General features: G+C 47.0%; 1 protein-coding gene across 1 annotated transcript in view; it reads left to right on the forward strand.

Moving 5' to 3' along the window:
- Nucleotides 1-4,087, forward strand: part of TGM3 (transglutaminase 3) — a 50,782-nt gene extending 46,695 nt beyond the window's left edge. The window contains exons 12-13 of the mRNA XM_017504731.2: nucleotides 2,124-2,257; nucleotides 2,718-4,087. Of these exons, the coding sequence (XP_017360220.1) occupies nucleotides 2,124-2,257; nucleotides 2,718-2,865 (282 nt within the window). The 3' untranslated portion in view covers nucleotides 2,866-4,087. The remainder of the gene's footprint in view (nucleotides 1-2,123; nucleotides 2,258-2,717) is intronic.
- The last annotated feature ends 11,349 nt before the right edge of the window (nucleotides 4,088-15,436 follow it).

Below are 15,436 nucleotides of genomic sequence, written 5' to 3' on the forward strand. Positions count from 1 at the left end.
AAAAAAAAAAAAAAAAAAAAAGTTAGTTTTTTTTCCCCATTATATTCCCTTATCCAATGTCCTCAAACCTTCTTCCAGCGTTATCTTTTATACAACACTTTTGCTATGCATCTTTTGGATTTCCATGGCAAGTCTCTTATCTTTAAAGACAATAAAATACCTTTAGAAAGGAAATCAGAATATACACAGGCTAGAAATATGCCATGATGAACTCTTTAAAAATTTAATCTTTTTAAATGACTCCTGATCTCTCTTCTCTTGGGCACATTCTTTCCTCCATCTAAGCCTTCAAAAAATCAAGGCATTCTTGCGTCTATTGAATGGATCAATGCACAGCTCACTCAGAGCAGAGCACAGGTTTTTAAACTGGAGAAGGTGATCTGTAAGAAAAGATAAGAATTTGGGTAAAACCCCATTACCTAACCTGATATTGACTGATAAGTAGCATTGAGGACCTTAGACCACAAAACGAGGCCAAAAAAATATCCTAACATTGTTTCCAAAGCTGATGTCCTCCCAATTGACCCATCATCTATGACAATCAAGCTCAGGTTTTGGTGGCTTTTATCCTCTCCTCTGGGTACATTTACAGATTTGGGTCAATAGGAGAGAGTGGTAGGCGGCATTAAAGAGAGAAAAACGTGCATGGCAATCTCAAATTAAATATCAGCATGAAAAATGCGGCAACATCTCTATAGCTTTGTTATAACCCAAAAGCACAAAATTATGCCTCACTCTTCAAATGACGTCATACACTTACATACATTTCATGGAAGAAATGATAATGCAGCGCATGATGTCTAAAATGCTTCAATTATTCACAGATTACTGGGGGGTATTGCAGAGCCTATCAGAAAGAGCAAAGACTTTAGATCCAGCTGGGCTCTGCTGCTTCCTAGTGTTTGAATTCCCCAGGTTATTGAATCAGCCTGAACTTCAGCTCTGTCACTGTAAAATGGTCACTCTGAGGACTGGTGACAAGGAAAACAAAAACCCAACTGAAAAAAAAAAGGCCAGCAACCCCTAGTCATCGTCAAAAGAAGAAAAGAAACCCAGTAGCCATACAATTTCCATTTTTATTTCCAAAATGCTTTCTTCCCCATCCCCGATCTCGGAGGGGAGAGATGATTGTCCTTCTTTATCAGATGAGGATGTTAAGGATCAAAGAGATGACTTGTCTGCCCAGAATGAATCATGGCCGTTTCTTGGCAGAAACACAGCAGCTTTCATCTTTTGGTCTGACTAATAGTCAAGTTGCTTTCCTGACCCCAAATCCAGCCTTCACCTGTTCTGATCGCTGAGCAAGGACAGTGTGGTGTTAGAGCCCTGCCCAGGCTATAAATGGTGCACAGGGAACCTCTGGGCTTTAGAAGTTTAGAAGGACATTGAAAGACTGGGGTGTCAGCAGAGGAGAGTAGCTTGGGTTGAGCTGGGGAGACCCAACCGCTGGAAAAAGAGTTTTAAGGGGCAACAGTGTGAGCCAGGGTGTGTGTAGCTGTAGGGCCTGGGGCTGCCTTTTTCAATACCTGTGGGGCCTCCCAGGGAGGAAGATTCAAGCTTTAAAGGAAGAAACAGGACCCATAAGCAGGAAAACCAAGGAAAGTAATATTAAATCCAGCCTGTGGCTGGGCACAGTGACTCACATCTGTAATCCCAGTGCTTTGGGAGGCCAAGGCAGGAGGATCACTTAAGGCCAGGAGTTCGAGGCCAGCCTGGACAACATAGCAAGACCCTATCCCTACAAAAATTAAATTTAGCGTGAAAAATGTCCTGACCCTCACAGAGCCCACAGTGGGGTTGGGCTGTGCTGGGAAGCAGGGGCTGGACTGGAGTCAGGGCAGGGAAGTCACAGTGCTGTTGGCCGCTGCAGTGGCCTCCTCCTCCTTCGAAGCTGGGATTCTCATCCACAGCACGGGATAATGTCCTAGGACCATCCTGTGTATTGGGAGGCAGGGGGCATCTGGCACAATGTGCCTGACACCAGGAGGGCTACATAAATGATCTCCCCTTCCTTCCTTCAGTGGCATCTCCCCCTTCACTAAGTCACCCTGCCCAACCCTCACCAAGGTGCAGGCAGGGGCTGAGCAGCTGGGGTCCTGACTCGGCAGCCCCTCCCTCCGCAGGTGCTGAGCGAGGCCCGTGTGCGGAAGCCTGTCAACGTGCAGATGCTCTTCTCCAACCCCCTGGATGAGCCGGTGCGGGACTGCGTGCTGATGGTGGAGGGAAGCGGCCTGCTGTTGGGTAACATGAAGATCGAGTGAGTCCCAGGCCCAAGTGGCGATGCAGGGATGGCGGGAGGGGATGTGGCTGGGGGGTGCCTCCAGATCCCCGGGTCCCAGGGTGGGACAGACAGAGCTCCCTGTGACCTTAAGTTCTTTACTCTTTTGAGGGTCTTGGAACTCTAGAATCTGCCTTTGCATTTGGTTTGGGGGTTCTCCAAACAAACCTGAACTCCCGGGAAGTCCAGGTCACCAAAGCTAAGAACTGACCTTCAGGGCTTAGAATATCTGGGAGATCATGGGGCCCCCTCCCGCTTCCCCTGCTGAAGTGTCCCAGGGCTGGAGGGGCCCCATAACCCAGAGAGAAAGCTAGAGGGAACTAAAGAAGCAATGGCCTTGCCCAGCCCCCACCAGAGCAGGACAGGTGGCCGCAGAAGGCCCGTCCAGTCCGAGGTCCATTTGTCTCCCATCGACACTGATTCATGCCCTCCCCATCAGCGTGCCGACCCTGCGTCCCAAGGAGCGGTCCCGGGTCCGTTTTGAGATCCTGCCCACCCGGAGTGGCACCAAGCAGCTGCTCGCCGACTTCTCCTGTAATAAGTTCCGTGCAATCAAGGCCATGCTGTCCATCGACGTAGCGGAGTGAAGGGCCCTGGTGGCCTCCCGTACAAACTTGGGTAATACGGAGCAGGGAGGACTCACCATGGAACAAACCCCCTGCCCATGCTGTCCAGCCTGGGAAACCCTCTCCATCTCCCAAGGCTGCCAGACATGGACCTCCAGGCTCCAGCACATCCCCCCTCCCCTGTCCCCCAGGTCGGGGCTGGGTCCACCCTGGCCCAAGACTCGATCACTTTTGCACATCCCCTGGCCGCTTCTCCCCAGGGCTGCCTGCTCTGTGAGCCCCACAGCCCTGCTCATCCCTCATGCCCATCAATGCTGCAGAATGGACTGGCCCCTGACCCAGGGACTCTCCAAACGGGATGCAGGAGAGAAGCTGGTCTAGACCGTTTGCTGATCCCCAGCCTGCATGGGGCATCCCTGCTCCTCTCTCAGGCCACCACAGAGGGCAGGGGATGGTTAGGCACCTGCCACACCACCCACAACTCAAAATAAATGTTAAATAAGTGCGATCACATGGCACCGACTCTACCTGACTGCCATTGCACCAATGGTGGTGAAGGAGAGACGGGCTGTGGCCGTGACCTTCTGGAGCAGGGAATAAACTTGAGGAGGCCATGTTCTCTGTGTTTCAGTGTCCAAAAGGAGTGGGCTTGATCTGCAAGGCTCTAGGTGCAAAAATAGGGAAACATTTCAAGCCAGTTTAGGAAAACTTTCTAACGTGATGTCCAAAAATAGATACGGCTGCCTTGGGAGGTAGCTCCCGGTCACAGAAGGCTTCCAACATTCTCTGTGTGGCTGGGCAAGCTGTTCAGGCCTTTCTACAATGCATCACAGTGAGAGCGGACTTCAGTTTTTGCTGGAACCCTGTGCCAGAGCAGGCTCTGGGGGTGGCCCAGCCTCTGCACATATGGGGCTCCATACTCCTCTAGCAGCCAGGAGCGAATGTGTGCTTCCACCAGCCACAGTGCTGTTAACTCACCCTGAACCTTCTCTACCTTTATACACACTCTGATGGTTCCTCAGCCTTTGTCCCTTAAAATAACCTCAAGCAGATCCCATTAGCTTTCCTGTCGCTTGTGCTGAGTAATCCCATTTTGACAACTCTACATTATTTTCTGAACTTAGGAGACCAGTTGAATCTAAATAGAAACCTCAACCTCACACCCAGCTTGAAGCTTCCCTCCCGTGTGCAGCACAGGTCTTACTCACGCCTGCAAAGGAGGCACTGTCCATCTCTCACCTTCTTTCCCTTCCTTCCTCAAGTGGGGAGTCGCTTGATCCCTCAGAGTTGGAGCAGAGAGAGAAGGAGAAGAAAAGTGACAATTGTGTTTCACTGGTGTTGGTGTGATGCAGCCAGTGACGCTCTCTGTGTCACTGGCGTTGAAATGCAGCCTTTTTGCACTGTTTGTTGCGGGACGCAGGCAACATGGTCTCAGGTTCCGACCCTGAAGGTGCACCCCGCTACCTCTGACTGCCCTGGAAGGAGTGTGCTTTCGTGATAGCTTGAGCCAGCTTCCTTCATGGGATGCACTAACCACAGGAAGCTTGCATCTCCTTGCCCTGCCAGATACTGGGCTTAGTTGTCAATTTTATTAATTTTATTTTTACACACTTGAGGAGATCATGAAACTGAGGATGCATTAGTGACTGCGTCTTGAGAATGGTGACTATGGCCCAAACCCTGAGCCAAGTGCTTTATCTGCAGTGTCTCATTTAATCCTCCCAGCACACCTATGGGATAGCTGCTGCTACCACCCACGTTACCACTGAAGAAGCTAAAGCTCGGAGATGCTGAGTAATTGGTGCAAGAGCACGAAGCCATGAAGTGGAGAAATTGGGGTTCAAACCCTTCTGTCTACCTTTAGAGCCAAAGCCACTATGCTAATGTGACAGACACTTTTGGTGGCCAACAGTCATTCTTCCTTTCTTGCTAATTGAACCCTGGTTTTGTCTGGAGCCCAAAACCAATGCGGCCAGCCTCAGAGGACAAATTCTGATTGGTCTAAGCCCATCACAGCAATCCCCTTCCCTTTCACCAGCTACTGCTTTGAAGGTGGATCTGTGGCCTAGTCTGGTGAATTATGTGAATTCCAAAGGTTAGGGCTTAAGAGGGCTTGTGTGCATCTGTCTTCACCCTCCTGGAACACCGTGTGAAGAAGCCTGGTCCATTCTTACGTTAGCCATTTGTGGGTGTCAATCATTTGTCCCACCAGGAAAGAACTCGTTCAGCTGCAGTTCAATTAGTTGACAGCTTCCAGCTGTTGGCACCTTTGGGCTCAATCTCAGCTTTTGAGATTAGGCCATTTTCTTCCTGGGCAATCCCAGTTACCGAGCCAGTAGGGGAACTAAGGCCTGGTGGTTTCTGTCCAGCATCGGACTCCTACAGTGGGCAGTTTTTTCTCCGGAGCATTCTGTTGGGTTGGTTGAGACATTGTCAGACCTGCATTGCAGTCTGAGTCTCTCCCCCGCCCAAACTTGCTTTCTTCCCTTTTTATCTTTCAAAGGCATTATCCCTCAATAAATCTCTTAAACTCCCAACTCCATCTCAGTGTCTATTTCCTGGAGGATTCCTAGTTGATACTAGGATATCACTCCTAATTGATGCTAGGACTGGCATAAGAAAGCAGTCAGGTCAAGCGAGGTGGCTCGCACCTGTGGTCACAGCAACTCAGGAGGCTGAGGCAGGAGAATCATTTGAGCCCAGGAGTTCGAGGCTGTAGTGAGCTATGATTGTGTCACTGTACTTCAGATTGGATGACACAGTGAGACCCCATCTCTTAAAAAAAAAAGCAGTTAATTAGGGATTTGGGGTTGAATCACTCACCATCCAGCCATGAACCCCATCCTCATCCCATATTATCCCAGGCAATATGGACTGGGTACATTTGGGTGGATGCCAAAATGTAACTTCTCTCCTCACCTTCTGCCCCATATGGGAAGACAGTGAAAAAATCCCTCCCCTGCAACAGGAGTCCTACTCAGGATGTATTTCTGCCTCTTCTCTTGGCCTGCAGGCTAATAAGTCATGTTAAGTTGCAGCATAACTCAGTTGGGGATGTGCCATGTCTGATAAAGAAATAAAGGGACCGTGGTCCAAAGGATAGGAGAAACTAGCCTTCATGTGACAGCAGGATCATGGGAGATCTCTGGGAGTGGATTTGAGGGTGCTTAATCAAGGAAGCTGTAACATAAGCCTAAACAATGAAGAATTTATTGACTTGGGGCCATTCATTTGTGATATAAGATTTAACACCCAGGTGAGGATCCTGACAGCTAGTGCAAACTGGCTTAGTGGCTCCAAACATCTGGAAGAAGTGATGGGTTATGCTAAGTACAGTTGAAATGACTGAATTGCCATGATGCATGCTAGAGGAAAGAATTAAAAGGCTCAGGGAAATGGGTATGCTGGAGTTGACATATTACAAGGGGCCAGGAGACTTCTTCCAAAGGATTATGTTCCCTCAGAGGGCCCAGAGGACACACCCACCATTCACTAAGGCCATCAGAAATGAGTAGTGACAGAGCCATCCACCCTTATAACAAAACACCTCCTACCAGGCCCCCCCTCAACCCCGCCAACACTGGGATCACATTTAACATGAGAATTAGAAGGGACATATATCCAAACCACATCAGAATGCATCATTCAGGGAAGGTATAGACCCACTACTGCACTTGCTTCTCCATATGCCTCCATTCACGGCTCAGCTCCATGACTTCCCAACTTCATAAATTTGATCGTACTACCTAACCCCTCTTTCCATAGTTTTTCTGTTTTATACAATGAGGGTAATAATAGTACCTCTCTCATGAAGATTTAATATGCCTTGTGCATAATAGAGGCTCAATAAATACTATATGTGGCAGAGTGTTTGCAAAGATGGCCACAGTCATTTCTCCCATCCTTGTAAGCCCGCCCCAACATCACTAAGAAATTCAGTGGCGGCATCCTCTACATTTAAAGCAAAAATAATAGCATCATTGTAGAAATCAAATGTATGAAAATAATAACAATGGCCAGACGGGGAAAATAAAAATACACTGATGTGAATTTCTTGTATACTACATGAAGTAATAAAATATTAATTGAAGATAGACTGTGACAACTTAAAGATATATATTATAAACCTAAAGAAACTAGTAAAAGAAAAGAAGGCCGGAGCAGTGGCTCATACCTGTAATCCTAGCACCTTGGGAGGCCGAGATGGGTGGCTCACTTGAGATCAGAAGTTGAAGACTAGACTGGCCAAAATGGTGAAACCTCATCTCTCCTAAGAAAACAAATAATACAAACAAATTAGCCAGGCATGGTGGCACGCCTGTAGTAATCCCAGCTACTCAGGAGGCTGAGGCAGGGGAATCACTTGAACTCAGGAGGCAGAAGTTGCAGCAAGCCAAGATGGTGCCACTGCACTCCAGCCTGCGTAACAAAGTGAGATCCTGTCTCAAAAAAGAAAAAGAAAAGAAAACAGGCTGGGTATGGTGGCTCACGCCTGTAATCCCAGCACCTCGGGAGGTTGAACCAGGTGGATCACCTAAGGTCAGGAGTTTGAGACCAACCTGGCCAATATGGCAAAACCCTATCTCTACTAAAAATACAAAAATTAGCTGAGCATGGTGGCACATGCCTGTAATCCCAGCTACTCAGGAAGCTGAAGCAGGAGAATCTCTCGAACCCAAGAGGTGAAGGTTGCGGTGAGCTGAGATCATACCACTGTACTCCAGCCTGGACAACAGAATGAGACTCCATCTAAAAACAAACAAACAAACAAACAAGAAGACCCAGTTATCAGTAATAAACTGATAGTAATAAACCAACAAAGTAAACACAATGTAATAATAAAGAATACTCAATTAATAGAAAAAGAAGGCAAAGTCCGGGCGCAGTGGCTCACACCTGTAATCCCAGTACTTTGGGAGGCTGAGGCAGGCAGATCACAAGGTCAGGAGTTCAAGACCAGCATGACCAACATGGTGAAACCCTGTCTCTACTAAAAATACAAAATTAGCTGGGCATGATGGTGCACACCTGTAATCCCTGCTACTCGGGAGGCTGAGGTGAGACGATGGTTTGAGCCCAGGAGGCAGAAGTTGCAGTGAGCTGAGATCTGGCCATTGCACTCTAACCTGGGTAACACAGCCAGACCCTGTCTCAAAAAAAAGAAAAAAAAAGTTTGACAACTTAGATAAAGTGAACAAATTCCTTGAAAGACACAAACTATCAAAACCCATTGAGGAAAAAACAGATATCCAGAGTTTCTCCATATCTATTTTAAAATTTGAATTTGGAGTGAAATTCAGTAGAAAACTCTCCAGCTGAGCCTAACACAAACTGCCAGCCACGGAGCTGGTTGTTGTTTTGCCACTATATTTTCATGTGGTTTGTTATTATTTATTATTATATTATCCCCATGAAAATATTTATTCACTCTCCAGTTGAATATTTTATTCAACTCAAATGTTCCCTCTTCTGCAGAAGCTTCTCCATCTCCCTCCCACATGGCTGCGTCCAAGCACACTTGGTCTCTTCTTTCTCTATGCTTTCCCTTCCATTGTCTTTTTGAACCACTTTGGTACATGTCTTTTTAGACCACTTTGGCTTAAAGTCATCTGGCCTACATCTCTCCTCCCCTGTCCTAGACTATGTACTTGTCATGGGCAAAAGCCATGTCTTCTCTAGCCCTACATTCTCCACACTTCGCATAATGCCTGGTTTAGATTAAGAACTGATAAGAATTCATAAAAGAGGCAAAAAGTAAACAAAATTGGAAATGAATGAATGAAGGAAGTGACTGATTGAATTTTAATATCCAACATTCACTGAGAGTGTACAGTATGCTAGTCACTGTTCTAAGGCTATTATAAAAGTATTTGCTTAATCCTTCCAACAATCCTTTGAGGAAAGTACTAATATTATCCCCATTTTACAAATGAGGAAGCAGAGATTTTGAGAGTTACTTAGATCATAAGATAGTAAATGGCAGAGCTGGGATTCATACTGGGTAGACTGGCTCTAATGCCTAATCTGTATGTTATGCAGTACTACCTACACAAATTCTAAACAGGTATCCAATGATAAATGCCATCACAGGCTTACAAAGAGATACAGAAGAAAATGAAGCAGAAACAAGGAAGTGTGTCTGCGCTGTGGTACCCAGCCCTAGGGAGGCATTCTTGGATGCCTCCTCCCAACCTCCTTTCCTGCAACTGCTTGGGAGTTTATTGGCTTCTCATTCCTATGCTGATGAGCATCCCTATTCCCAGAAGCAGCCTCTTCGCCCGTCCTACTTCTGGCTCTAGACCACTCCTCCTCCCAACCTTGATCACACTTGCCTGTGGGAGCCAGGCTCACAGAGCTCAATCCGACATGTCCCATTACAATGAATGTTAGTACCAGGGATCTCCCTGACATTATGTCATTTCTCTTTCCAGCAGCCTTCAAAGGTGGACATTATTACACACTGGTACCAATGGGGGAACTGATGTTTAAAGCAAATTCTCTCCGTTCCTTGCTCTCATGCTAGTCTTCACATATCTTTATAATCACTTACCATACTTTGTCGCAACCATTTGTTTATTTGTCAATGGTTGCCAGTCTACAGGTGGAAACACAGGTCAATATGCGTAAGATGATTTACTGATGTCACAATACATTATATGTTCAGTGACCTTAACATAAGTGCAATGTGTTGTCCCTCCTCAGAGCATAATTGGTTGTGCTATGCAAAACTACAATGAAAGTGGAGGATTATGTAACAATTCCATCATTCGCCTACACTGCCTTGGATGATCTGTGCCTCTGACTTTCACAGAATAAACAAGCACTTTTAGTATGCCTCAGAAGATGTAATCAAGGGGGTTCAATCTGGAACAAAATTAAGTAATATTGCTTATATAGTCAGACTTTCTGGTCATTCTGATGTAAATTCGCTCTCTCTATTAAAAAATTTATAAGTGTACGGATGCATTAAATTATTTTTATACAAATATATTCACATTTTTTAAATTCCTTAAATATGTGAGCCTGTAAGAGAGTGAAAAATAGACAGTTCCCCCTTCCCCACTCCTTTTTCACTCCCTCCCCCAGAGGACATGCCTTTTATGAGTATGAAGTATGCCCGTCTCAAGACTTCTCAACCCTTAGGAATAAGAGTAGGGCACCTCCTGCTGGTAGATGGGGGAACTACAGGTATTTGTAAAATCATCTGATGGCCAGTGCTTCAGACTGAAGGAGGAGCCTTCTGTTTAATCATGAAATGCATGTAGGGGCAGGGAGGATAACTCTCGAAAGAGGTTTGGTATTTTGTGTTTGACACTGGCAACCCAACTCATCTGATTCTGCAACATATGACCTCCCAAGGGCACCAGGCCATTAAATTATATGGCCAAGGTTTCACCGAATCACAGGTGATTAACAAGTCCCTCCTGTGACCAGGTTCTGGGGGTTCAGTGCAGATGATTTGTGCTTTCTGAAAGTTTATCATCAAGGAGGTGGGAGGGTGGGTAGTGGGATGGAAGTGGGAGAAGGTAGGAGGAGATAGATGATAAGATGGATATCAAATAAAAAATATAAATTCAAGTAATGATTAGTACACTGATGAACAAAAGTCAGGATGGGGCCATTTCGGGGGCGGGATTGGGCAGGGCAGGGAAGGCTCTCTGACAGGTGGTATTTGGGTGGAAATTTGACATGAATGATGAGTGACAGCCATGTGAACATCTGAAGGAGCAGGTTATGGGGCAGGGGAATAAAGCCAGTTGGGAGTACCCCTGGCGTGTGTGTGGAAGACAAGGGAGCCAATGGTCCTGCAGTGAACAGGTGAGGGTAAGGGTAACACAGATCCTGTGGGGCCGGGTAAGCTGTTGTAAGGACTTGGGCTTCTATTGTGATTGAGATGGAAGCCCAGGAAGGTTTTGAGCAAAGAAGTGACAGGATATGGCTCGTGTCCTAAAAGAAACCCTCTGGCTGCTGCAAGGAGTCCATGGAGGAGGTTGTTGTAACCACCAGGTAAGAGATGAGGGTGGCATGGTCCAGGATGGTAGCGATGGGTGGGTGGGAAGTGGAGAAGGCAGAGCCCACAGACGTGATGAGGGAGTGGATGTGGGCTGTGAAGGAAGGAAGCATGCAGCTGACACTAGCACTTTTCCACCTAAGCAATTCAGCGACTCCAGGTCTCATGGGGCAGAGCTCTGTTGCTCTTCCTCCATGAGATGGGCCCTGGGGACTTGGGATGTGGGAAGCTCCTTCCCTCCTCACTCTGGCCCCTCTTCAGCCACTTCTCTGTGTCTGACTCCCTACTCACTGTGCTGAGATCCTGGCCTCAGCCCAGAAAGCCAAAGCTGCATCTTCTTTGGTCAAGGTCCCAGGTGCTCAGAGCTCCACACCAGTCCTGGAAGGAAAAGCAGGATTCAGAGGGAAAAGAAGCCCTAAGACCCAGCTGGGAGGCCAGAGCCATCAGGGAGAACTTCTCATAAGAGCTGACCTTGAAGAACGTTAGGATTTCCTCAAATTCAGCCATGGGGCGCGGGTGGAAACAGGAGAATGGAAGATGTGTTAATGAACCAGAGTGACATGAGGCTGAGAGGCAGGTGGAAGGGACTGGGAAGAACCTGACCTCGAGTGGCTGAAATTAATCCCAATTTAGTGGGTTAGAACAGTGTGGGTTGGGTGGGGAAGGGGGCTGTAACTGATTATATTTTCCCAAAGTGACCACAATAGTATTGCTAATTCTACATGCTCTTCCTGTCTCAATCAAAAGGTGGAGTCTAATTTCTCCCTTGAAATATGGGTTGTTCTCTGAGACTGCCTTGACTAGTAGAATTCAGTGGCAGTGATCCTATGTGACTTCTGATCAATTATAAAGGCAATATGGCTTCTGTCATTCCCCTCTCTCTCTCTCTCTCTCTCTCTCTTTCTGTCTCTTCCACTCCACCCCACCAGTGCTCACCCTCGAACCTAGCCACCATGTTATAAGGAAGTTCAGATCACATGGAAATGCCTTATATGGGCATTCAGCCAACAAATCAGCTAATCAGCCACCAATCATGTGAGTAAATAAGGCTTCGGGTAACGTCAGTGCCAGACACTGAGCTATCCTCAGCCCTCAAGTCTTCAAGCTGAGACCCAGACAATGTGGAGCAGAGGCAAGCCATCCCCACTGTGCCCTGTCAGAAATCCTCACCCATAAGAATAATAAATGGACATTCTTCACCACTATGTTTAGGGATGGTTTGCTATGCAACAACAGCAACTGGAATAAGCCCCAACACAGGTCAACCTGGTGAATAACTGCCTGGTATCATTCATGTCCCCTCTATTATTTCCAGGGTTATCAAGTGTCTAACTAGGCATTATGTACAAGCATTAGAGCCAATTACAGTCTTTATCTAATTATTATTTTATTATTATTCACTGTTATGCTTGGCTAGGGTGTGTTTGTTGGGGTGGCAGGCACCCTCCCACCCAGGGCAGGCACAACCCTTGTGACCCTGCTTAAGAATAGGCTTTTCTCTTCATGATGCCTTCTTGTGGTCAACGATAGCAAAAGAACAGAACTGGAGTCTTCATATGACTCCAGAGGAAGGAATGTGACCTGAAGCAAGGGGCTTATCTGCTCATCTGGGGACTCCCAGGTCAGCCCCATCTTAACACAAACCTTCTTCAACCATTCGTGTATCCATTCACCTATTCAACCACAACCATTTTGAACACGTATTGTGTGTCAGGCTCTGTGCTATCCACACAAGAAGGCAGTGGCCCATGCCTCCATGGAGGTTCTATCCTAGTGGGGAGCCAGAGGACAAGTAATCAGACAACATGCTGACAGGCTGTAATAAGTGTGAGGAAGGAAAGACACAGGCTTTGTTCCAGGAGTAATAGGCCACTTTCCTCTGAGTCCCAGGGACGTTTCCATGGAATTGTGTTTCAGCTGAGACCTGAAGGAGTCAAGCCCGGTAAGTCAAGTCCTTCTGTAGCAATGGACATTCACTGGCTACATCCAGGAGAGGAGAAAATATTGAAAGGACATCAGGAAACTCACAGCCTAGCTGGAAATGTTAGGGAATCAGGCTTAGAAGATACACAGGCGCAAAGAGTGACCATGAAGCCGAGCACCACAACCAAAGCTGCACCATAAAACCCATCAGGTAAGCACATCATTGCTTGACCTAAGAATAGGGTGGAAGGAGAGTCCATTTTGGCCACCAGGACCATCACCATTGTCCCCCAAAATGGAGTCCCCACTCTGCCCTCTTTTTCTTGACACCAGTTCCCAAGTAAAAATTCCAGGCGAGAACATCTTCTAGGCTGAGCCTGTCACATGACTATGCCCTTGCTGCAGCAAAATCTGGGAAAGTTACTATTTGGATAAGACACCTGGATCTGCAGCAACCACCTTGTGGCAATGCAGCAACAAGCAAGCACAGAGAAGAGCCAAGAGTCAAGGAGAGTGAAACACAGAGGTTGGAGGAACGAGGCCCTTCGGCGCCACAGCTGAGCTGCTATACCGGTCTTGAAACTGCCAAATTCTAGACATTTTAATGAACTAAACAAATAAAGATCTTTAGGATTTTAAGCCACTATTGTCAAAAATTCTTTACTTGCAGAGAAAGCATTTTTTTGAAAGCATTTTTAACCATTCTAAAGAAAAAGAGATCCACACTCTAGTAGTTATTATCTCTTTTTTTTTTTTTTTTTTTTATGGAGTCCTGTCACCCAGGCTGGAGTGCAGTGGCACAATCTCGGCTCACTGCAACCGCTGCCTCTTGGGTTCAAGCGATTCTCCAGCCTCAGCCTCCCGAGTAGCTGGAATTACAGGTGCATGCTACCACGCCCAGCTAATTTTTGTATTTTTAGTACAGAAAGGGTTTCAGCATCTTGACCAGGCTGATCTTGAACTCCTGACGTTGTGATCCACCCGTCTTGGCCTCCCAAAGTGCTGGGATTACAGGCGTGAGCCACCGCATCCAGCCTCGAGTAGTTATTATCTAAGGTGACTGATAGAATGTGCTCTAATGGGAGGGGATGGGCACGGTGGTAAGATTTCTCAAACTTTTGTGTGAATCAGGATCAACTAGGGGTGCTTATTAAAATGCAGATTCTCACAATCCACCCCCAAGCTCACTGGCTGAGACTCACAAAGAATATGCATTTTTATGGCATACAGATGCGTCTGATGCAGGAGGCCCACCGGGCTGACTTGGTGAGCAAGGGCACAGGCAGACCCGGGTCTGCTGCAGTGTCTCCCTCTTCCTCTCAAAGTTCCAAGTTCTCATCTGCAAAGCTAAATGTGATCGTGGATGTTAAGGCCCTAACAGTGCCTCAGTGGGCACAGTCATAATAAAAATAATATTTATGGCACCAGACTGCCTAGGGATCCTTGCTCTGCCCCTTAACTGGCTGTGTGACTTTCAGGAAATTACTTAAACCCTCTGCAGCTCAGTTTCCTCATTTGTACAACACAGGTAATAATGGTGCCCACCTCACAGACTCATGATGATGAGTGAGTTAATATATGTTGAACACTTAGAATAGCACCTGGCAGATAGTAAGTGCTCAGCAAATTATTACTGTCAGGGCTAGGCAATGGCTAAAGCATCATCTCTGTCAAAGCAGTTGTTTACTGCCACCCCGCAGCACCAGGATTTGAGAGTAAAATTCATTCTGACTGGAGGTAATTGAGAGGACTTTTGAAAGAGGTGAGATTTGGATTTCTCTTTGGTCAGAAGTGATCTAATTAGGGCTGAGTCTGTGGCACCAGGGAGATCCCTAGATTGAGGGATCTGGGGATCTGCCTAGAGCAGAGCAGAGGCCCCCTTTTCTGGAGAACCACAGGGGCAGGCGTGGATAGCTGTGGCTGGAATATTAAGACCCAAGGATGCTAGGGCTGGAGACAGCCTTGCTGAAATCTTAATTACAACCAGCAGAGAGAGCCCTAGGTACTACAACCAGCCTCCAGAATTTAACAACTAGTGAATGCCAGACTCAGGGACTCAGTGATTTCAACATGCATCAAGAGTTGCATCAAGAGTGAGATAAGCACCCTCCAGAGTACAGTGAAAGCAGCTGGGAAGCTTGTTAAAAATGTAGATCCTAATCCAACATGGAAGGAGGTGGGGACAGGGAGCTGGGTAACATATAGATGTGTATCAGGCCCTCCAATCTCTCGGCCTCACCTGTCACTTGTGCCAGTCGCTGCTGCAGGAACTGGCGTTGGCACCTGACAGCATCTCCCTTTGCACCTGCACTTGGGACCTCGTTCCCTGTCGGTGCCTTTCCTTCTGATGCCGAGGAGCCACCTGAGCAGCCACACACGTGAAACTGGAAGTACAGAGGAGTTAATACCCTGCTTGATGATCCTTTCATCTAAGAGATAGGGGTCAATGGATACATTCTTCCACCTTTCTCACAGAGGTGCACAGTCCTAAAAGCAGCCTGTAACGACTTCTGAAAGACAATCAGTTGGGAGGCTGGGCACAACAGCTCATGCCTGTAATCTCAGCACTTTGGGAGGTCGAGACAGGTGGATCATTTGAGGTCAGGAGTTTGAGACTGGCCTGGCCAACATAGCGAAACCCCATCTCTACTAAAAAAA

This window comes from Cebus imitator, unplaced genomic scaffold (genome assembly GCF_001604975.1).
Source record: "Cebus imitator isolate Cc_AM_T3 unplaced genomic scaffold, Cebus_imitator-1.0 Scaffold328, whole genome shotgun sequence".
Lineage (NCBI taxonomy): Eukaryota > Metazoa > Chordata > Mammalia > Primates > Cebidae > Cebus > Cebus imitator.